Source organism: Zingiber officinale, chromosome 6A (genome assembly GCF_018446385.1).
Source record: "Zingiber officinale cultivar Zhangliang chromosome 6A, Zo_v1.1, whole genome shotgun sequence".
Classification (NCBI taxonomy): Eukaryota; Viridiplantae; Streptophyta; class Magnoliopsida; order Zingiberales; family Zingiberaceae; genus Zingiber; species Zingiber officinale.
In genome coordinates, this window is record NC_055997.1 from 56,978,622 (window position 1) to 57,001,986 (window position 23,365).

Below are 23,365 nucleotides of genomic sequence, written 5' to 3' on the forward strand. Positions count from 1 at the left end.
TTATATTATTGACTATGTCATTTCTTCACTTCAAAGTAGATTTGAACAATTTAAAATATATGAAGATAATTTTAATTTTTTATATGATGTAGAAAAGTTAAAATTGCTTGATGATGAGTTTTTAAAAATAAAATGTTTAAATTTTGAAAACTTTTTAACACATGACATGTTATCTGATATTGATGGTTTAGATTTATTTTTAGAATTAAAAGTTTTAAAAGAAATAATAAATCCAGAATTAAAAACCACATTTGAGGTATTGAACCTTATAAAAAAAATTAAATTATTTTCCTAATGCATACATGTTAGTGTAGCTTCAGTAGAAAGAAGTTTTTAAAATTAAAATTAATAAAGTCTTACGTTCAATAATGTCTCAAGAAAAATTAAATAATCTAGTAATTTTATCAATTGAAAAAAAATATTATCAAAACTCGAATATAAAAATTTAATTAATAATTTTGCATCTAAAAAAATTAGAAAACTAAATTTTACATAAAAATTTATTTTAAATTAATATTTTATTTTTTAAAAAAAAATTAAATCCATGTCCCAAGTCTGAATGAAAAAGGGTGAGAAATTTTTTTTTTTAAAAAACAAATATTAAAGTCCTAAATGTTTTTTTTTTCTAGGGCCTCATAGAATCTTGAGACGACCCTGATTATAGATGTTCATCAAAATAAAATTTTGATATAGATATAGGGGAATCTTATGAGTTTGATATTGTTCTATTCCTTCTCCTAATGATCTCGTGAATACATAGAGACATCTTCCAACTCAACAGTATAGTCTGGTTGGTAAGAAAGCTTGATAAGGAAGACAAGGCTATGAATTTTACTTTAAGTCTAGTTCATCACCCTACAAAATTAGATGGATGGAGAGAGCTCTTGAATATATATATATATATATATATATAAAAGAAACATAGTGCTCCATTATTAATGGGACTTTAGTCCTACATTAAGATCTTCAAGGTAAATTAGTTGGTTTATATTGATTCATGTGCTTTAATGATGTAAACAAATGCAAAGGGAGAGACTCTCTCTCACGCGTGGGTGTGCAGGGGTGCAAATCCAGGGTCCGGATTGTACTGAACCAACTTGACTCTTGTGCGAGCATGACCTGCACGCGTCGAATGACAAACCGATTGGGGCAAAATTTCCCAAGTGGAACAGCATTTCACAGCTCATCGAGTAATGATCTGAGCCTCTCCACCTACACCCCCTCTCTCTGTCATGCAATTCTTGTTCGTGGGAGTTGCCATGATAGTAGACGAGTACCAGGCCTCAGTTCACTTAGTGCACACACCCAGACAAGTTATACACTTCGCCTGCCCGGTCGATTCGCTCTATCGTGCAATTCTTGCTCGTCGGAGTGCCCATGATAGTTGACGGGTACCTCACTCAGTTTGTCGTGATCACTTGTGTTGGGTGGAAATCACGGTTAGTCATTGTATCCTAGGAAACAGACGACCCGCTCGGTCGATTCGCTCAGTCAAAGGCTCCCTCGCCTGGTTGCTTCATCCGCTCGGTCAACCTCTACACCCAGCCAGTGTCAAGCTCAACTTCGACCTTGCCGGTCGCATTCGTTTGAATGCCATTTTGCTCGTTCGGTCACCTTGCTGCGCTACCCGACCGGGCTATTTTGCTCGCCCAACCGCATATTCACTTAGTTGCCTGGCTCTCCCGTTCGGCCTCTCTGCCCGGACTACCTCCAGCTCGCTCGTTCAGCCTCTTTGCCCGGACGACCTCCAACTCGCTCCGCAAAAGCTCGCTCGGCCTCTCCACCCGTTCGATCACAAGCTCCCTCAGCCGCTTAGCTCGTTCAGTCGCACTACCCAATCAGATTTTCAATTTGATCAGCAACTTGACCGGCCTTGCTACCCGATTGGCTACTTAACCCAACCAGCCCTTTAGTCCGCTCGAACTCAACCGCTCGGACTTTGCTGCGCGTACGCTCTACTCGCTCAACCACTCCGCGGACAATAATTAGTAAAAATCAGCCTCTGCTGGTAGCCTGAGATTATCAATTCAGGTCATCTCGACAGATAAATTGAATTGAATTTCGTATAATTTAAATTCGATAAAGTTCTAAATATCTTTGGCAACAGATTGTTTGAACAATCTGTTCAAGAAGAGCTTCAAACTCTAAATAGCAGTCTCTATGGGAGTGATGCCTGTGTTGATAAACAAGTAATTTCTCAGTCACTTCAGGTGAAGGTTTGCTCAAGCTTAACCTCTAGGCCATGGAAGGCACTAACATTTCTCCATCAAAAATCTCAAAGGAAGAAGATGTATACTCCTCCGAGTGTCTACTCCTAGTCCTTGAGAGTCTCAAACTTAGGCCTTTAGTTCTTGCGTTATCGCTTTTAATCGAGGATAAGATATATAGACAAGCAAAGGAGAAGTCCCTTTTATGGAAGAGAGAACATGGTAAACCTTTGATTGGATTGAGGTGTCAAATAGAACACCCCTTTATTGAAATCAATCTTAAAGGTTGCTATGAATAGTCACTCAGTGGGTTCAACTCCAATGAGGCCAAGTATTGCTAGGAGTTCAAAGAAAATTAGCTAGCAACCCTAGATGAGCAATTTAAGATGACAAGTTTCAAAAAACACACTTTTATCCTAAATTTTGACACAAGTGGATTTGCAAATAAAGTTGTGATATCTTTGTCATTTTTTTGCATTGCAAGTAAATTTACAAATTAATTTAACATGGTAAAAAACTATAAATTCATTTCATATGCAGTTGTGAAATTCCAAATTATAAACAAACATGCTATACAAGTCGGGAGAAAAGAAAAAATCAAGTGCCTTTCAGGAAAAAATTATAAAGATGCATGTATATAACACATGTAGTTATGGTTTGAGAACTTGAATCTCTTGCTTCACCGGTCACATAATCTTCAAACTCAGTAATTCTAAACCTCATTGTGAAGTTCAACAGCAGAAACAAATATTTCAAGATGGAAAATTCTATAATAAAGGAAAGCTTTCAAAATTCTCTCATCATTTCATTTCAACTTGGTACAGAAGCAGCTTCCTTCAGACATGACCTCATGATCTCCGCAAGCTTAGAACATGCATCCAGACACAACTCCATTGCCTTTTCATGAAGAAAGATAATGTGATTGTTTGTTGAATAACTAAGAATTTCCCACAGATAAATAAGAGTACCTCGTTAATTTTGGGAGTTGTCCATTCTCCTGTGAGGGTCAGCTGAGTGACCTCGTTACGAGCAGGCATGCATGTAACCATGAGGCTACCATCTTGGCAAGCTTCCTCTTCCAAAGTGGGATCGATAACTAGGTTCTTCCCAAAACAAGACTAGGAAAAAAAATGAAGTTAATAAAAATCAAATGAAACTTTCAGCAAAGTATGAAGGGTCACAAAAAAAAACATATGTACAATATATTGTAGAAGTCAAGATTAGACCAAGAACATTTAGGTTGTCTTTGGAAAGGAACGAGAAAGAAAATTAAAATGGACTAGAGGGCAATGGAAAGGAGGTATATTAAATTCCATTCTTTTGTTTGGTTGTAAGAATAATAGCAGATATGACAAATGAAATATTTTAAGCTCCAGTTAACTATTGTTTTTCAATTTCTTCCATGCGAATAATAGCAGATATGACAAATGAAATATCCCCCAACCAAAAAAAAATAATCAAGTCAATTGTTTCCTTGGCCCAAGTAGTCGTCTTAATTGTAATTTTTGATATATAACTTTTTAATAAGTGTTATATTTAATAGAGATAGAATAAGTTTTCCCTTTCTTAAAGAGTGGAATGGGTTTTAGTGGATTGTGTTACTCCTTGCAATGGTTTGTTCCCCTTCAAATTATTCATCTAAACATTGGAATGAAATCATTGAAGGAATGAATCATTCTGATTCTATTCTGTTTTGTACGTACCAAACACAACCTTAATGTGTGTTTCATGACCATATTTTGCAAGGAAAATACTCATAAAAATTTGGACTCTGCACTGCAGTTAAAAGCGCTATCATATAATGAAAAAGAGCATTTGAAATTAGTAATAAAATTGTAACAGAGCTGACTTTTGCTTAAAACAAACTGTGACATACCACAGAAACAGCTGAAACAAGATCGTACATCATGATTCCAGCATCAGCAAGTGCAAGACTAGCACAAGTTATGATCACTGGAAGATCCCCTACAAAGTAAACAAGGAAGAAGGTCAATAATTTGGTAAATTGATACTTGTTGAAATTGCATTAGAATGGATAACCACCATATGGCACTTGTTGAAAATGCATTTGAATGGATGATGCTCAAGTTAAACTGATGCCAATATCACCATACATAATGGGCATAAACTAAGTCTGCACATAATGGAATGGAATTTCTTTCATTTTCTTCCCACTGCTCCCCATTATCAGGATTTTAAGAATTAGATGTGTTGTTAAGGACCTACTTATAATTAGGAAAATATGCAGAGATGTATTTATAAAGTAATAATAAGATGAAATATATAGATAGAAGAGACTATCTAATCAACACTAATAATTTTCTCCAAGAACAACATGGTATACGAGTGGGTATATTTGATGCCTCCCTCATCACCCTGCCGCCTTCCATACAACGAGACTTAGTTCTTGCACCAAGCCCCATCGTGATGGTCATTCACTCACATCTCTAGTGGTATTCATTGACTTGATTCCCTATTGCATCTTCTTACATTTTTGTTCCTTGATCTTCCTTGAACTACGCATCACACATCTCCTCATCATCCAAGATAGAAATGGTGAAACATCTTGACTCTTCCCCAAGTATCACTTACATACTTATCATCCTACATCGGGTCTTAGAGACCTCCAAGGATTCCAAGTCATCTCAAGGCATCACAGTCCGTAATTTCTCCACGACAATGTATATATGCAAAATTGTGCCCAAAGTGTGACCTGATCCCTATTTGTTGTGCAAGTGCTACCTCCAAGAAAAAATGTAGAGATCTACATCTGCAAAGAATCTTTGATGAAGCTCCTGTGCTTCTCCCACCTCCTTCCTACATCTATTGTGATGTCCTCACAAATGGAGAAAAGGAATGTCTTCCTGCTTGTACAGACCTAAATAGTGCCTATTCTATTCATTCACACAGATGAAGAAAGAGGTCTCTTCATATTCTGCTCATCTCAATAGAGGGACAAAACTGTGTTGTCCAAATTCTTGCTGTAAGAAAGTTGGGCAGTCTTCAATAATAAATGTTGCACTCATTGGTTACTCCACCTTCAGCAACACTTCTAATTCTTTCAGGTCCATGGTTATCACTATGAAATTGAATCTGAAAAAATCTGGCACTAAGGCATATGGTCTATAGGCAGGGACAGCTAGAATTTAAGAAAACTAGGGTTGCCAGTATTCTTGAGCCGGATAGAGCCATATGGGAAAGGATTGTTGCTCAATTATTAGCAAGGATCGTGATACAGAGCCGTGCTAACTGGCAAAGATAAAATTTACTGTTTTGTCTGCTATATATATATATATATATATATATATATATATATAATTTCCCTTTCTTTTAGGATCTTTATAGGGTTTAGAGTTTAGGACAATTTTTTCCCTCTTTCATTTTTTTTTTTACAGTTGATTCCTTTCCCTCCGGTAATGTCTTTCCCTCTTTCATTCGTTTCTTCCCCTCCTTCATCCGTTTACAAAATAAACAACAAAGATTTTCAAAAAAAAAACTCTTTATGGATGAAGATATTGACGAATTATAAGGTACAACATATGCCTTAGCGCGATAAAGTTGTTGTTTTGTGACCAAAAAGGTCATGGGTTCGAATCCTGGAAACAACCGCTTGCAAAAAAAAACAGGATAAGGCTGCGTACAATGGATCCTTTCCCGAGACCCCGCATAGCGAAAGCTTCGTGCACCGGGCTGCCTTTTTTTTACAAGGTAAAGCATATATAATAATTAAATACTAATAAATATATTTTTAATTTAATATACTTTATATTTCAAGAGTATCAAAATTGTATTGACATAACACGTTATAGTACTGAAACCGTATCGTTCCGTCATAAATATAAACTCTAGCATGACTCATAATTTTAAACCTTGATTACTAGCCGCCTTTGGCAAACCATTAATCCTAGTGTTATGAGCCTTTTCCAATTTTTCTAGTCATGCTGCAAGATATGGTCACAAGCACAAAATCTCTATACTCATATCTTATGCTTAATAGGTGATAGGAAATCTATTCCATCTTTGTTAGTTTGGCATAGCAATGACTATCAACATTGGTAGATTTCAGGCATTTGCTATAGACATCAAACACTTCAAGTCACATCAGATGTTTGAGTTATTCGGGATTACATTGGACTATTCACCATTGTTCTTTGCCCAGTTCTCCATAATTCAAACTGAGGAACACTTGGATTATTGATGGCATATGTTTCCTCACACTCTCTGACACTTACATGCTAATCAATTCTACCCCTGTGAGCATGTGTCGGACTGATTTGCTGTCAAGAGTGACTTATGGAGCTGGTGTAGGCCATTAGTGAGGCCATGGAGGGGATCAGGGTAGACCTAAGCACATTTGCTTTAAGAAGCTAGGACCTGTGAGAGAGATATGATATAAGATTTCCACTTGGCGATACCTCATATTGCTAATGTAGCTCAATTCAAACCACCTTCGTAGGATGGACCCCCTACAATAAGCAATTTAGTTCAAACCCCACCATCTGTGTCTCTATTGGAGAGTACTTTTGCTTTCTTCAATTTCAAGCTGTCTTATCTCAACCTATTACTTTTATGGCTTATGTTGGTACCCCTATTTCTTATCTGACACATATATCTAAATTTTCTCTCCAACAAAATGATATTGTTAAAAGAACTTGGTCAAGAAGGTGGTACATACTACTTCACAATATAGTTCCTCTCAAGTTTTAAGATAATCTATTTGTTTGTTAGCTTATACATTTTATCTTCTTTGCTCTTCATGGTCAAATCCCCACCACCAATCTTTTCCCTCATGATGTCATAATATCTTTCAACGTGTGTGGTTAATTGTAATTTAGTTCATGTTCGCTCTATAGGTAGAGGCAAACTATCTCATAGACTGGTCAAGTTTCTCTTTTGATACTATGTTAGAATGAAGTTTCTCTTATGGTTTCATCTAGGTGGATCATGTGGGTGAAGGATATTATTCTTTTGACCACACTACAGTCCTCGTAATAAACAACCTAGTTCATGGTTCAAAAACTGATAGGGACTACACTGAAGTAATCCTTTATCTCCTTTTCTATTTGTCATCAGGGTAAATTCTCTTCAAAGAATCCAATGCATAGAAAGATCAAATAGCTTCTAGAATTTCCAAGGAGGAAACAAGAAAGAACTTACCAACATTTGGATTATCTTGGCTTATGTCTCTATTTTCAGTGAACTGACAAATTATCTTTCGAAATCCCACACAAAGGTCTAGATTTGACTAAGCATTTTTTGATGCAATTACCAACATCTCCTATTCCTTATCTGGGTTTAATTTGGAAATTAGGAAACTGAAGAAAAATTATTGGGTTCCACTGATTAAGATGCAGTGAAGGCTAAATCATCCCATGGCAGATAACAATTTCAGTTGTTGATGTCAATTAATGGTGTGTTTAACCATATTTCCTCTCAAGCAAGTATCTGGATGCTTCCTAATAAACTAAAAGGAATTTCCTTTTGAATTGGCTGGAGCAATGTGTTGGAGCAATCCCAATGGTTTGTGGGACCATGTGTTTTGGTGTTTGGGCAAAGGGTTTAAGTTAGGTTTACCCTTGTTATTTGATATGTGTACTTGAGTTGTGCAGGACTGCAGGTGACACATATGACTCAGGTTGACGGCTTCGGGTCCGGTGAAGGATGGAGCATCCGAGGGACCGTGGACAAGGCAGCGAGGACAAGGGCCGAGGGAAGCGACTTCGAGGCATACGCGAAGGATGACATTGGGGACGAGCCGCGGGCTTGGATGCATCCGAGGGACGAGAGCCAAAGGAAGTAGGCTTGAAGGCAAGAGGTCAAGGCTGCAAAGAAGAGTCAAATGAGTCGTGAGGGTACGAGTGCATGAGAGATTGTACTCGGAGTAAAATCCTAGTTTTAGGGTTTTACTGTAGCGGCACTGTAGCAGTTACTGTAGCGTACTGTAGCAGTCGACTGGTGTATGGACCAGTCGACTGATGTACTGTAGCAGAGAGCCGTTGAGATAGCCGTTGGGCTGGCATCAGTCGACTGGTGCAAGGACCAGTCGACTGGTAACGGGCAAATCAGGTTCTGATTTGTTCCAAGCTCTATAAGAAGGAGCTTGGTATGGCCGGCCAAGGCGACGAAATTATACTTGGTTAAGGTCTAATTAGTAGTCTACAAGTGCTCAAGTGTTTGTGGAATCCAAGAGGTCTTGGTGTGTTGTGGTGAGGTTTCTCCACCCACAAGGAGCGACTTGAGATAGCCGGAGTTTCCGGGGGCTAATCCACCGAAGGATCGGGATCGTCCACCTTACGGACAGCCGTGGAGTAGGAGCATCATCTCCGAACCACGTTAAACGAACGTGTATTGGTTTGCTAGTTCTTTTCTTTGTCTTTAGCTTTCGTATTCGTAATTAGTATTTGTATTTCCGCTTGCGCACTAACGAATACGTAGGAAGCGAGTTATTGGGGGTGCCGTCCATTCAACCCCCCTTCTAGCCGGCCACCGATCCTCCAACAAGTGGTATCAGAGCGAGGACGCTCTCCGTTGGACTAACCGCCAAGGAAGCATAAGATGGCCGGGTTGATTGTCCCTCCAAAATTTGAAGGTGGAAGCCTTGGGGGCATCACCTATTGGATGAAGAAGATGGAGATCTTCTTCAACACGGATTGGGACACCATGATGGTGGTAAATGAACCATTCAAAGTCCCAAAGGACAAGAAAGGAAAGAAGCTCCGAACACGACATTGGACGGAGGAGCAAACCTCACGATCGGAGGCAAACTCAAAGGTAATAGCAATTTTAATTGATTTATTGCCTCCTAATGTGATAAGTGGTGTAGGTAAATATGAGAACGCCCATGAATTGTGGAGCAAAGTGAAGAAATTTCCATGGGAGGAATTTTTGCCTACACAAGAAGAAGAAGAAAAATCCAAAGAAACGGATGAAGAAGCTCAAGTAGAGAAGGACCAATCGGATGTGGAGCCCAAGGAGATGGTTTTAGTAGCTCAAGAAGAGGAGGTGGAGCAAACGGAAGATGAGTCACACTCAATATCCGAGGAGGAGAAGGAAGATGAGGCATCATCTACATCCTCAATAATTGAAGAAAATTCCAAGGCAAGTGAAGAAGAAGAAGAAGAGGTCTTGGAAGTGGTTAATCTAGTAAGTACCTCCACCGAAGCAAAGTCAAAAGATCACATCAGATGCTTCGGGTGCAATGAGAAGGGACACTACAAGAGTAGGTGTCCAATGAGCAAGAAGAAGGTATCTCCTAAACTCAATTCAATTCCTTTAGAATCTAATTTGAGTTGTAGGAAGAAGAAGGAGAAGAAGCACATTAGATGCTTCACGTGTGGAGAACTTGGACACTACCACACAAGATGCTCGAGGAAGGGAGAGTTCAAGAAGTTGGAGCATCTAAAGAAGTGGGAGAAGAAGAAGAGGAGCTCAAGTCAAGGGGGAGCTTCAAGGGTAAGGGAGGTATACCCTAATTTGAAATGCAATTCAAATTTTCATTCCTCCATGCATGCTAGGAATAATTCTCATTATTTACCTATGCAAAATTTTGGATTTAAATATCATGATAGGAATAGGGTTAATGTAGATCAAAACCCTAGGAGGCCAATTCATGAAAAACCTAGGAATTGTAGACCTAAGAAGGCCCAAGACATTAATCCTAAGAAGGGGAGACACATGCCTAGAAAGGGTAGGTCTAGGAATGTCCATGGTGGACATGTTGACTCTAGGTTTAGGAACCTAGAAAGGGAAAATCAAGCTTTGAAGGCAAAGCTTGATCAATTGGAGAAATTCCTTAAGAGATTCACTATTGGATCTAAGGAATTAAATATGGTGTTGGGAAGCCAAAGACCCAACCATGATAGATCGGGCTTGGGATACCGATCTAGTTCCTCCAAGGCTAATGAGAGATCATGTGCTAGGGTGGCAAATGATCATGGCAAGGGAGAGTCCTCCAAAGCTAAGGGAAAGTCTTATGCTAGGGTTGCATATGACTATAGCAAGGAGAAGCCAATAAATGGCAAGGGAAAGCCATTTAATGGTAAGGAGAAATTAACCAAGGACAAGGTGTCCAAGGTTAAGAAAGTTACGTTTGTAGGCCAAGTGTCACCGGGGGTGGACCGATGTGGCCTAGCCATTGTGGATGAGTCACCTAGGGAGGTGACTAAGGCAAAGAGCTCTAGGGGGAGCTCTAAGAGTCAATTTGGGACCCATGGCCAATGGATCTCAGGTGGATTCTACTTGGGGGTCTAGAGGAGCCATGGAGTGTGCCAAATGGTTTGGAGATGGATTTGAGTCTCAAACCTAGGGATTTGACACACATGATTTGTGTTTCATGCAAGAAATATGACATTTGGGGTCATATAGCATGATAATTGGTTTTGGATGTATATATGCCATATAAACCAATGCTAGGGATGCATTGTGGGTTGGTATGGGCAAATACATCAAGAGGAAGTCAAAACTAGGACTTTAGGTCAAGGTTCAATTGAACCATTTAGCTAGTTTTGGATTTTGGGTCAATCTTGGAATTGGTGATAGATATATTTTTTAATATATTTTTCCCAAGTAGACAAGGGTACAATAGACCTCTCCACAAAATTTGGGGATTTTTGGAGGTCTAGGGAATTTCTGGTGCATTTCTGAAGGTGGCCTGAAAAGGTTGATTTTTTCAGAAATAGGGTACCAGTCGACTGGTACAGATACCAGTCGACTGGTAACAATGTTTTTGAGCACAGAATAGTTATGTAAGCTCATTTTGACGAGGGCAGTCGACTGGTGACGATACCAGTCGACTGGTAAGGTTCTGTCGAAGGGGGCAGTCGACTGGCACTTGGGGCAGTCGACTGATACCAGTCTGAAACTGTTTTTAGCATTGGTTTGTGACCATGTCAACTCACTTAGATGTATGGGATCCAAGGGGGATTAATACATGAGTTTAGGGTCAGTTTGGATGATAAATTTTCAACAATTGGGATATTGTTGGAGAACTTTTTGGATGTTAGGCAAAGGGGGAGAAGTAAGGTTTTGTTGGGAAAACCTGAAAGTACCTTTGTGTAGGGGGAGCCTTGGGATAGGTTCTTAAAAAGCCCGTTGTAAAAATCCTAGCTCATTGGGGAGCATAGGTGTAGGGGGAGCCTTGGGATAGGTTCTTAAAAAGCCCGTTGTAAAAATCCTAGCTCATTGGGGAGCATAGGTGTAGGGGGAGCCTTGTGATAGGTTCCAATGCTTGGTGCATTGTTTCGGCGGTTGCCAAGTATGTAGCCTTGGCAATGTAAGTCCATTCGGCGGTTGCCAAGTGTGTAGCCTTGGCAACGTAAGTCCATTCGGCGGAGTAAGTCCAAGTGTGTAGCCTTGGCAGAGTAAGTCCATTGTATTAGCATGTTTATTTGCTATTTGTTTTCCCTAACTTAAACGTATTGCCAAACACCAAAAAGGGGGAGATTGTTGGAGCAATCCCAATGGTTCGTGGGACCATGTGTTTTGGTGTTTGGGCAAAGGGTTTAAGTTAGGTTTACCCTTGTTATTTGATGTGCTTCAGGTCCAATGAAGGATGGCATTGGGGTCAAGCCGCAGGTGTGAGCATCCGAGGGACCGTGGACAAGGCAATGAGGACAAGGGCCGAGGGAAGCGACTTCGAGGCATACGCGAAGGATGACATTGGGGACGAGCCGCGGGCTTGGATGCATCCGAGGGACGAGAGCCAAAGGAAGTAGGCTTGAAGGCAAGAGGTCAAGGCTGCAAAGAAGAGTCAAATGAGTCGTGAGGGTACGAGTGCATGAGAGATTGTACTCGGAGTAAAATCCTAGTTTTAGGGTTTTACTGTAGCGGCACTGTAGCAGTTACTGTAGCGCACTGTAGCAGTACTGTAGTGCACTGTAACAGTTGACTGGTGTATGGATCAGTCGACTGATGCAAGTCGACTGGTAACGGGCAAATCAGGTTCTGATTTGTTCCAAGCTCTATAAGAAGGAGCTTGGTATGGCCGGCCAAGGCGACGAAATTAGACTTGGTTAAGGTCTAATTAGTAGTCTACAAGTGCTCAAGTGTTTGTGGAATCCAAGAGGTCTTGGTGTGTTGTGGTGAGGTTTCTCCACCCACAAGGAGCGACTTGAGATAGCCGGAGTTTCCGGGGGCTAATCCACCGAAGGATCGGAATCGTCCACCTTACGGACAGCCGTGGAGTAGGAGCATCATCTCCGAACCACGTTAAACGAACGTGTATTGGTTTGCTAGTTCTTTTCTTTGTCTTTAGCTTTCGTATTCGTAATTAGTATTTGTATTTCCGCTTGCGCACTAACGAATACGTAGGAAGCGAGTTATTAGGGGTGCCGTCCATTCAACCCCCCTTCTAGCCGGCCACCGATCCTCCAACACAATGTTGTTTGACCAAAAAAAGCTGGTGTGCTTAATAGATATTGTCATAACATTGAGCTACCGTAGTCATGCTAATGATCCCTTGTGCTTGGATCAACCATTATGAAATGCTTGTATGTTAGGATTCTTCACCAGTTTAGTTAAAGTCTAAAAGTAATTGATAATTCTTGTGGAAAGGCACATACTGTTGGGGCAATTTCCCTAGGTCAAGGTTGACCAGTTTGACTAAGCTTGAGTTGAGTCAAGCTTGAGTCAGGATTTGAATTTTGATGTTTGACAATATAAGAAAATTGCTGGAGCAATCGTCCGATTATGGAGATGGTCAAAGGGTTGACCAGGTTGATGAGAATACAAGTCAAGTAAGTCAAGGTTGACAGGAGACTTGACTGGGAAAGTCCTAACTGGATGTTAGGCATTTGAGAAAGTCCTGGTGAGGAGTCAGGCAATAGGAAAGTCCTAGTGAGGAGCTAGGCAAGAGAAAGTCCTGTAGTTGAAAAATCCAAGTGTGATCTTGGCAAAGGAGAAAGTCCTGGTGAGGAGCCAGGCAACGGGAAAGATCTAGTGAGGAGCTAGGCAGGAGAAAGTCCTGATGAGGAGCCGGACAGTTGGAAAGTCCAAGTGTGATCTTGGCAAAGGAGAAAGTCCTGGTGAGGAGCCAGGCAATTGGAAAGTCCAAGCATGTGGTCTTGGCAAGGTAAATCCTGGTATGACTTGGCAAGGAAGACCCGACAACTAGGATGAGGCCGAAGGAAGCTCCTGAAGGCAAGGTGTGAAGGATGGGGAGATATCCGAAGGACGCAAGGCTGATGGAGGAGGCTAGAAGGCTAGTTCGAGGTTGGTCGGGTATGGCCAAATGCTAGGCATGGAGACCCAACAGGTCACAGTTGACCGGAAGTTGAGTTTGAGACTTTGGACTTGAGTTTGAGTTAAGTCCAGGCTGGTCAATCGATCGGGCGATTGAACCAGGGTCCAATCGATCCACTGATCGATTGGAGTATGCTGCGATTGTGGGAAGGCCCAATCGATCGGTCGATCGATTGGGATGTGGAATCGCGAGCACAGAGGCTTTCCCAATCGATCGGGCGATCGATTGGGAGCTGCCAATCGATCGGTCGATCGATTGGGCAACAGAAGCTCTCACACGGATGCGAGAGCACAGAAAGGTTCTGAATCGATCAAGCGATCGATTCAGGAAGTCCCAATCGATCGGTCGATCGATTGGGAAGTGACCGTTGCACAGGATGCAGGTGATGGACGGTTGCGATGGAGCGGTGCTGACGTGGCAATCAATTGGGGATGAATTCGATCGATTGGGAGCACTGTTTAAAGACTGGGCGAAGCGTTTTCTTCGCCATAACTTTGCGTTCTTCTCCTGCGGTTTTCTGCGATTTTCACCAGCGATCTCCTCCGAGATTCTTGCCAGTTCTTGAGGGTTCTTGGAGTGCATCTCCAAGATTTAAGAGGCAACAACAACAAACAACAAGTAAGCAAGAAGAAAAGTGTATTTCAATTGTATTCTTGTATTTTCCTTTTGTGTGAGTGTTGTAGTGTTGTGTGTGTTTGTATAAGGCTTCTCCGCCTCCGGCTGCGACTGAGAAGGAGTATTTCATAGTGGAGGAATAAGTCGGTGTGTGGATCCTTAAATTAGTCACCTCTTTTTGAGGTGGATACCAAGTAAACCCTAGGTGTTAGTATTTTGATTTGTTGTGTCTTTCTTCCGCTGCATATCATCAAGACGCAACCGACGAACGCACGACGAGACGCTATTCACCCCCCCTCTAGCGGGCACAAAGGTCCCAACAAATACTTCAGGTTAGGGATTTCTTTTAGAGAGTTTGCTTTGATGTTGTACAATCATCCAAATCCTTTTCTGCTGGATTGGTGGAATAGTGGCACTTGCTGAAACATGAGTTTAACTCTCTTTTTATATTTATCTAGATTAGCAAATTATTGTTTCAGAAATTAATACTTCTAGGCTGAACTTGGGTTTACAACTTAATTAGATCACTCTAGATCGCCTTGTGGTTAGAGTATTTGTCAAAAATATCTTTGGAGATGGATGTGCTAGGAGATTTTACAATAAATCTTCATATTGGATGGCGCAGTTTAAAATCTTGTGTCGTTTTGTCCCGTACGAACAAAACATTTCATTCCGCCCACCGACCGAAACATCTCTGGTGCCAACATGCCCCGAGGCCCCACAGTCGCCCGAAGGCGTTGCACAAGCTCTACGACGGCTACGGAGGCATCGCGCGAGTCCTGCAACAGCAACGAACGCCACGGAAGCGTGTGTGACTCGCGCAGAATAGCAACAACACGTCTAACTTTAACTTAGGTTAATTAAATAACTTTAGGATAATAATTTCAATCAACTCCCAACCATGGTTTAAAATCTCAATCCGTGATGAGGTTTTGATCTCGGAATGATACGGTTTCGGTATCGTATCGTACCAACACAATTTCAGTACTTTTTTATATATATAGTAATTAGTAGATAAATATATTTATGGTATATAATTTAAAAATAAGTTATATATTGATTTTATATAAATTCTTAATTATTGGACAACATAATATGATTAGAAAAAATAATTAAATATAGTTTTAAAGAAAAAAGTATTTATTCATTTAATTAATTATTAATTTAAATAATATATATTTTAAATAGTACAAAAATATTAATTAAACAGTAAAATAATAAAAATATATATATATAATAATAATAAAATTATCATAATATAAATCTAATTTATTAAAAAATAGAATTTTTAAATGAAATTTAAAACATTAAAAAAATAAAATTTCAGAATATTAATTAAATAAATTAATTAAAAAATAATTTTAAATATACTTTTTATATATTATATTGGAATAATTTAACTAGGTTTTATAAAAGTCTGTTCAAAATATCATAGGAATTATTTAAATTAATTAAATCATAAGTTTAATTGAACATCGTAAAAACATCGCTATTGCTGGGGGATCAAGGAGGGTGGCGCCGGAAGCGTCCCACAACACTTATCGACGCCACTGGAAGCTACCGCCAGTGCCAAAGGCGTCATGGGATCTTCCGGACGCTTAGACCCTCCCCCCCCTTCCCTTCTTTCCCCCCTTCTCCAAAATCCCCCCGCAGCCGTCTGCGCCACGCAAAACTTTGGCACGTGAGATGCAAGTTTTGCCCACGCGGCGGAACAGTAAATACTGTCCAAGCCGCCCAGCATGGAATGGCATTTCACTCCATCCCAACTATAATAAGGACAATTTAAATAGGCTTAATTTAGATTAAATTTTAGATTTTTAGTTAATATATTTTATATTTAAAAAATACCGAAACCATATCGACATGGCACAATAAGATACCAAAACCATATCGTTCTAGTCCGTGACCGAAACCTAATCGAGATTTTAAACCATGTTGGATGCTCTTAGTGGGGGTGAGTTCAGAAGAATATTTGAAGGCAGTTTAATATTCTTTTATGCCTAACAAAGTCCAAACTATGTCCAGGCTTTTGCTAAATTATAACCTTAGTAGGCATCTGGCTTCAGTGTAAAAGGTATGGCAACAGTCGACAGACATGTTTTCTGCCTATGGAATGATAAAACTATTAAACAACAATTCAGATTGTGTTTATTTGTCCAGACTAGCTAGTGTTAGCAATCTATAAAACTGTTTTATCTTCAGTGGTTTATCCTTTGAGACCACAATCTTGCACGAATCAGCAAGACTCTTCTTCAGTGCTTGTCAAGCATGGTGTTAGATAATCTGGTATCAATCAAACAAAGTTCTTTTGATGCTTACCCATTGCAAAGTCCACCTCTCTCTTCACTGGATTTGGACTAATAGGCTCCGTTCCTTGAAGAGGAGAAGGCTCATACAAAAGAATGTTACAAGTTCTCCAGTTACTAATGATCTTAATTCCTGGAGTTCATCCTTTTTTACCCTCATACTGGTGTATCTCAATTCAAGATGGATGACTTTTCTTGTTTGTCGTGTCAAATTGACCATGTAAAGTCAGCCAGATTTAGCAAGAGTCTCTTGGGTATTTCTTTATTTGGCTTAGAGCATTTAAATTGGGTAGAAGGTGTTGGAGAGTTCTAACTTCTAGATTTACAATGTATTATGTATCTTAACTTTAACATATCCCAGCATACTTGAGATAAATAAGTGGAAGACCCTATTCAAAGTGAACTATTATAATTTCATCCATGCAGGAGCGTTAAAAACTCTTCTATAACAAAGCGTATGGAAATTAAAATTGAAGACATAAGATCACCAGACTCTGTGTGTGTGTGTGTGGATAATGATCTAGTTCAAATAATAATTAAATAATGATTATTTCTTTTAGATAAATTATAACATAAGAAAACAAGAATTTAATTAACAAGAAAACATCCACATAAACAACACATGGAGTATATACTAACCACCACCAGATTCCAGAACCAATGCAAAAACATCAACTGTAGTCTTTGGGAATGTTTCAAGAATGATGGCCCCTTCCAGGGCTTTATGAAGCATTGAAGAGTACTCCTTGTTATCTGTTCCCTGGAAGATGATAGATATAAGACGATGCAGGACAGTTCATTATATCTTCAAGCAGAATATATGGAACATGAAGGTAAAATACCTGTCCGCGAATTGAAGTTGAAAAAGTTGTGTAAAGAACATTGCAGTTTAATCTTCCAGTATTGCTGTACAGCATAGCTTTCTTGCTCTCCCTTGGACCAAACCTAAACAAAATAATCAGCAATAGCATGTGCAGGAAAATGCATATCAAACCAATTTTCAATAGGTTGTCCTCATGTCTCATCATACATACATACATAAGTGGTCAATAGTAAAAGAGAAAGTTGAAAGAAAAGGCTGCATTCCTTCACTTGCAAACAAACAAATATTGTAGTAACAAGTACCACAAAATCCTTGGTCTTAGGGAATTTATTCTTTTAAGCATATCTTAACAAAATGAATCTTCCAGATCATTAATAAACTTTTAATTTGTTAATTTCACTTATTTTCTACTCTTTAAACTGTACAGGAACAGAATCTATTGGTGGAATACTACAAGTACTGATACAAAAAGCCAAACAATTGTTGCATAGTTACTCTTTCACAAGACAAGCTCAAAAGTAAACCAACAATCATGATCTGTAAAGATTACACCTTTTCTCTACACAAAATTCAACACTGAAGTGGAAATAAGAATGGTGACAGGGATGTACTACTATAATAAGGTGCTAGCCAGTGATGATGTTGCCTATTGTCCTCGAAAAAAAAGAATATAAGTTACCCAAGTTCCTTATTTGGCTATGTTGGGAGTAAGTTTCCCCATTCCATTAGTGTGTCCTAATTGTCACTGCCCACTAGATAATGAAACCCACTAGCTAATGAAACCTCTAGAATTAAGTATAAAGTGCTTGCTCCCTCTGTCCCCTTTATTCCATGTGTATCAAATAGCTAGCAGAGAGAATGCCTCTTTAATTTATTTGGATGGAAATAAGAGAGAAAATAAAATAAATAAAATGAAATGACCAATTTTTCTTGTTTACTTGGAGAAGGGATTATTTTTAGCTCTACACGGAATATAGATCCCTAGACATGGAGAATTAAATCTAGGCATCTAACCACTTAAGATAACAAATTGATGGTAAAGGAAAGAATTTTATGGCCATCATTCTCGATAAATTATTTATGCCTAAAGAAAATATGTACCGAAATGAAATTTACACATCTCCTACATACAATAGGTAAATGAGAATATTCAGTCGCTTCAATTCCATCTAAGTAAACAAGATAAATGAAATGGAGTGCAAATAGATGATACAATTCACTTTTCTTTTCTCTTCACTAAAACTATTCCATTCCCCAATTATGTCTTCCCCTTTAATTAAACACCGCATCAGGGTTCCACCATTTTGCATTGACAATCTAAAGATTAAGCAGAACTCACAAAAATTTGTTACTCTAGCAGTAAAATAATGGAATTTACTTACACAGAGACAATGACCTTGGTCGCTCCAAACTCTGCGTAGGCAGATCCTGAAGCAGCACTAGCAGCACCAGTTCTGAGAACTACAATACAGAAACAAGGTCAGTACAGCACTAACCTCTATGTCCAAGAAAGCAGTTTGTTCACGTAGTCGCAATACTAGAACAAAAGACTGTTTCTACACCGTAGTCAAAACGTCAAACACCTAACGAGTGAAACATAGAGCATGCTAGTGTTGATCGAGAAGTAGAGAAGTTAAAAGAAGGCACACGAACACGCTGGCCTGCACTGCTGAAAGGTTCGGCCATCAGAACGAGCCCAATCGGCTTCCTGGAACAGCCTCCTCTGCTGCCGCCGTCTTTTGTTGTCCGAGTTCTGAGACGGAGAATAAGTCGACGTTGTCATTACTGCCGGCCTGCGATGCGTGCCCGTGCTTGTTCTTCTACGTGTTCTCTCCGACGTCAACTTCTGGGTATTCGTCTCACTTTAGACTGAAGATGTGTTTCAAAATGGCGATGCGGCCTGCGGGCGAAACTGAAGGGTTCAGTTCCATCTGATTCAATTCGAGTGAAAGGGGAAAAGGAAACTACCATTTGGATGCCGATGGAAGAGACGACTTGTCGCCGGCGTAGAAATGTCGCGTTGCTCGAGTTTGGTCGAGACAGAGGAGCCGGCGGCACTCGGAAAGAAGAGCGGCGGCTCAGTAGATGTGCTATTCGTCGGGTCTAGGGATGTCAATTCGGTCGGTCGGATGGGTTCGGGTGGGGTGGGTTCGGATTTGAAATAAGGATATTATTAAAAGAAATCTCAATCAAAATATATACGAATCCGAATCAGAAAATTATAAATTTGATTCGGAACCGGATCCATATGAATAATCCGATCAGTCCAATCTAATTTTTCATATGATATTATTTTTTAATAAAATAATTAAATAAACATTTAAAATAGATAATTAATGGTCATTTTTCGTTTGCTTGGACTGCTCTATGCGTAAACCTCCAATGATGCTTCGTTTGACTCTCAGTCCAAGCTGGTTGGCTCTAGTGGAACAATCATTCTGATACTCAATTCATTTCTCCATTTACAAATAGGAGAATAAAAGAAGAAGAAGAAGAAGAAGAAGAAGAAGAAAAAGAAAATAGAAGAAATAATAGAAGTGCTAAAGAATTAAGATTTAATGGAGAAGAATCATCTCCACTCCCAAGAAAAAAATAACTCATTCCTTTTTATTTACCTTGGTCCCTCTATGTATATATATAACCCTCTTGGAGGGAATCTTCACATAGCATTTGTTATTATCGAGTCATTAGGGGCCAATGATGATAATGGTTAGTTTGTTATATCGTATGCTGACATTTTTGGATTGTTAAAAATTGTCGGAGGTTGAGATCGAATTTTTGGATTTCCTAAGCCTAGATGGGAAATTATTGGTATTGTAGCATCACGTAGTACTGTAGAATCCGAGAATATGAGTGTTCAAAAAAATAGATATATTTTTAGAGCAGAGAATATGAGTGTTCAAAAAAATAGATATATTTTTAGAGCACTATAACTTCACAGTACTATAGCATTCACGATAGTAGAATGGGTGGGGTAGCATTAATGTAGCATTTAGGAAATGTGAATGCTCGAAAGAGTAAATTAGCAGATAGATTTTTAGACCATTATAACTTCATAATACTTTAACATTCACGGTAGTAGAGTGAGTACGATAGCATTAATGCAACATCCAGGAAGTATGAATGCTCGAGAGAGTAAATTGGTTCCCAAAGTAGTATAGCTTGCTTTATTGTAGTAGCATCTTGGGTACTGTACCATTTGTTGGAGTAATTATGTTCTAGACATTGTTCATTATTGATGTTTGGTTAAGTAAGTTTAAATTAGACATTATTTGTGTTCTAACATAATTATTGAGTACGCAGATATGAAGAAAAGACCAAGTATGAAGACTTGACAAGGAAAGTCCCGGAGGAGCGACCTCTTGGCAAAAGGAGACTTAGCATGACAAAGGCGAAGGTATCACTTGAAGGCAAGCGCAAGGATGAGGAGTCGTGGAGACGAAAGCATCCTAAGGGCGCAAGGTTGATGGAAGATGTTTGGAGGCATAAAGTCTAAGCTAAGGGGATAATTTAAGTATATAAAAGTGATGTAAAACTCAAGCTGCAAAGCTGTTGTAAATCTCGAAGCTTTAAGGTACCAGTCGACTGGTACCCACACCAGTCGACTGGTACCAGGTAAACAAAACATACAAAAAGGAGACAGCAGGACTGCAACCGAGTACCAGTCGATTGGTGTGGCTACCAGTCGACTGGGTAAGTGATCGTTGTAGTATAACGACAGAAAATCTTACAAAATCTTAAGTGTTGTTGAAGTACATCAGTCAACTGATGTGCACATCAATCGACTGATGCTGGGAAAAACTATAAAAGCAATTCTTGGAGTTTGAATAAAAGTAGAATTACTGTGCTAACAAAAGTGCTCCAAAGTGACTCTTAAGCTGCCAGATTTTCAGTCTCCTCCTTCAAAGCTCAGCTCTCATTTTGTAAAAGGAAGAGATAAATATTTCTCCACCTTCGCTCTTGTTTCAAAAAAGGAGAAAGTCTTAGTAAAGTTTGATCGTGTGGGTGTGTGCCTTGGATTAGTCACCTCAAGGAGGTGGAAACCAAGTAAATCAAGGAGTTAGCATTGTTTTCTTAGTTTTTCATTATTTCTATTCTACTCTATTTCCTTCCACTAACAAATTATAGGTGAAAATCAAAGAAAGACTGTTCACCCCCCTCTAGCCAAACACAAAGGTCCTATCACCATTTACTCTAACAGTGTGGTACTATAACATCCGAGAATATGAGTGCTCAAGAAAATAGATTGATTTTTAGTATTGTGGTTTTTTACTATAGTAGTACGATACTATAACATTAATATCTGAGAATGTGAGTGCTAGGGAAAATAGACTAATTTCTAATACTATAGTATTTAGTGTAGCAATATGGTACTAAAGCATACAAAAATATCAATACTTGGGAGAATAGATTGATTTCCAGAGTATTGTATAGCTGCGAATACTATAGCATTTACTGTAACATCTGGGAACTGTGAAGGTTAGGGAGAATAAACTGATTTCCAAAGCATTGTACCTTGTTTTACTATAGCAACTGCGAGTGCTCGAGATATGACTCAGGTGCTCAAGAATAAATTCAGATACTAATGCGGATATGTCTCTGGCCCAAAGGTAATTATGGAGGAAGGAGGGGCGCCCGTTGCTTCCGCGGTCGTCGTTGATGACGACGACGACGAGACTCTCACGTCACCGGCTGAGTCCCTTGATCTCATCCTTAGTCGTCTTCTCCCTTTTCTGCTATCCGTTGCTCTCTCCGCTCGGACTCTCGTTGGTCGACGACGTCTCCTCCACTCCAAGCTCTCCCTCCTCCTTTTCGCCCTTACCAACGCCGCTCCCCCAACTGGCCTTCCAACCAGCTCTTCCACGATCACCTGCTGCCTGCGCTGCTCTCTACCCCATGTAACCTTCGGTCCCTCTCCACCCTCTGCCTCGACCAGGACCTCCCTGGAGGGAAGCTCCTCCTACAAAGCGATATCGACATTGCCGCTTCCGCACTTTCTCTCCACTGCCACAACCTCCACCTTCTCCTCCGCTCTGACCTGCTCCACCACAACGCTCCCCTTGCGTTGTCTGCTGATGACTCCACGACGATTGTTCTTCCGCTCCCGGCTCCCTCTGCTTCCCGCGCTGTGCTCACCATCTTCGTTCGTGACATTTTCGCTCGTCTTCAGATCGTCGTGCTAGATCTCAAGGGCAAGGCTCTTGATTCCCACCTGGAGCTTCTCGCGACCAACCCCGTGAAGATCTCTTGCCTTGTTGTCGAGAAGGAAGACGTACCCTCGCTTCTCCACCTCCTCGATCCCTCCGCCCACTCTCTGTTACACAACAGCACGGCAGCGGTGGTCTCCCTCCTTGCCACCACCTCCGATGTCTCATGTCGCGCTGTGTTCGAGGGGGGTGCCCTCGGCCCCCTTTTGCACCTTATTGACTCCGGACTCGTGGTTCTGAAGGAGCACGCTGCCACGCGATCCACACACTGATAGTGGACCATGCCTGTGCCTGGTAGTCTTTGCCTATGGCGGCGTTTCGATTCTCATCGCCGCCTGCCATTTTGGATCCAGATCGCCTTCTGTCCTAGCCCTCGCTGTCGGTTCCTGAATAACGCGGTAGCCGGGTACTTGTAGGTACTCTCTGGTGCGTAGATCCTGCCCTCGCCCCTCAGCCAGCTCTGCGGGCGGAAGTCACCGCAGTCCTCCCCCTACAGCTCTTCTATCCGTCCCATGGCGGCGAGGGACGAAGAAGTTCTCCTTCCCCTCTATTCCTACCACCCCTATCACCAAATCCGACCATCCAGCGCCACTGTCACATTCGCGGCACCTGTTCAGCCCTCGATCCGCATTATCATACATTTCCTACGCCGATCCGATATTCGATCCATGTCGGTGTACGGTTTTGGCGCTGATCTAACGCTCGAGCTACCGCTGATTCGACCTTCAGGCCACTGCTATTGCACTATGTCTCCATGATCTGTGTTCTACCCTGCGTGCTATATTTTGGCTCTCATGCCATTATTATGATTGTGAGCCATTGTTACTAGCCGACCTATGAGCCGTTATTGCGCGTTGTATTCTAGTACGCGTGTCGTTGTCATATTTTGACCTACGTGTCGCCTTTTGGATCCATGTTGCACCTGATTCTGCATCGTCGCCCACAGATCCGGCTCCTCAGTTGACTCA

At 40.4% G+C, this 23,365-nt stretch overlaps 2 protein-coding genes across 2 annotated transcripts; one reads left to right on the forward strand and one right to left on the reverse strand.

Moving 5' to 3' along the window:
* Window positions 1-2,791: 2,791 nt before the first annotated feature.
* Window positions 2,792-19,330, reverse strand: LOC121996392 (exosome complex component RRP41-like). Its single transcript, XM_042550354.1, has 8 exons — window positions 19,159-19,330; window positions 18,844-19,090; window positions 18,573-18,651; window positions 17,210-17,312; window positions 17,007-17,127; window positions 4,084-4,172; window positions 3,176-3,325; window positions 2,792-3,104 (listed from the first exon to the last, which is right to left on the reverse strand). The coding sequence occupies exons 2-8, from the start codon at window positions 18,971-18,973 to the stop codon at window positions 3,018-3,020; spliced, it is 759 nt and encodes a 252-aa protein (XP_042406288.1). The 5' UTR covers window positions 18,974-19,090; window positions 19,159-19,330; the 3' UTR covers window positions 2,792-3,017.
* Window positions 19,331-21,740: 2,410 nt separating this feature from the next.
* Window positions 21,741-22,669, forward strand: LOC121994827. Its single transcript, XM_042548737.1, has 2 exons — window positions 21,741-21,749; window positions 21,908-22,669. The coding sequence occupies exons 1-2, from the start codon at window positions 21,741-21,743 to the stop codon at window positions 22,667-22,669; spliced, it is 771 nt and encodes a 256-aa protein (XP_042404671.1).
* Window positions 22,670-23,365: the final 696 nt, after the last annotated feature.

Coding starts and splice junctions, on each gene's coding strand:
- LOC121996392 (XM_042550354.1), bottom strand. CDS start 18,973: ATGACAACGTCGACTTATTCTCCGTCTCAGAACTCGGACAACAAAAGA. Junction 17,313..18,572: donor ACCAAGGTCATTGTCTCTGT/GTAAGTAAATTC, acceptor TATTTTGTTTAG/GTTTGGTCCAAGGGAGAGCA. Junction 17,128..17,209: donor CAACTTCAATTCGCGGACAG/GTATTTTACCTT, acceptor ATCATCTTCCAG/GGAACAGATAACAAGGAGTA.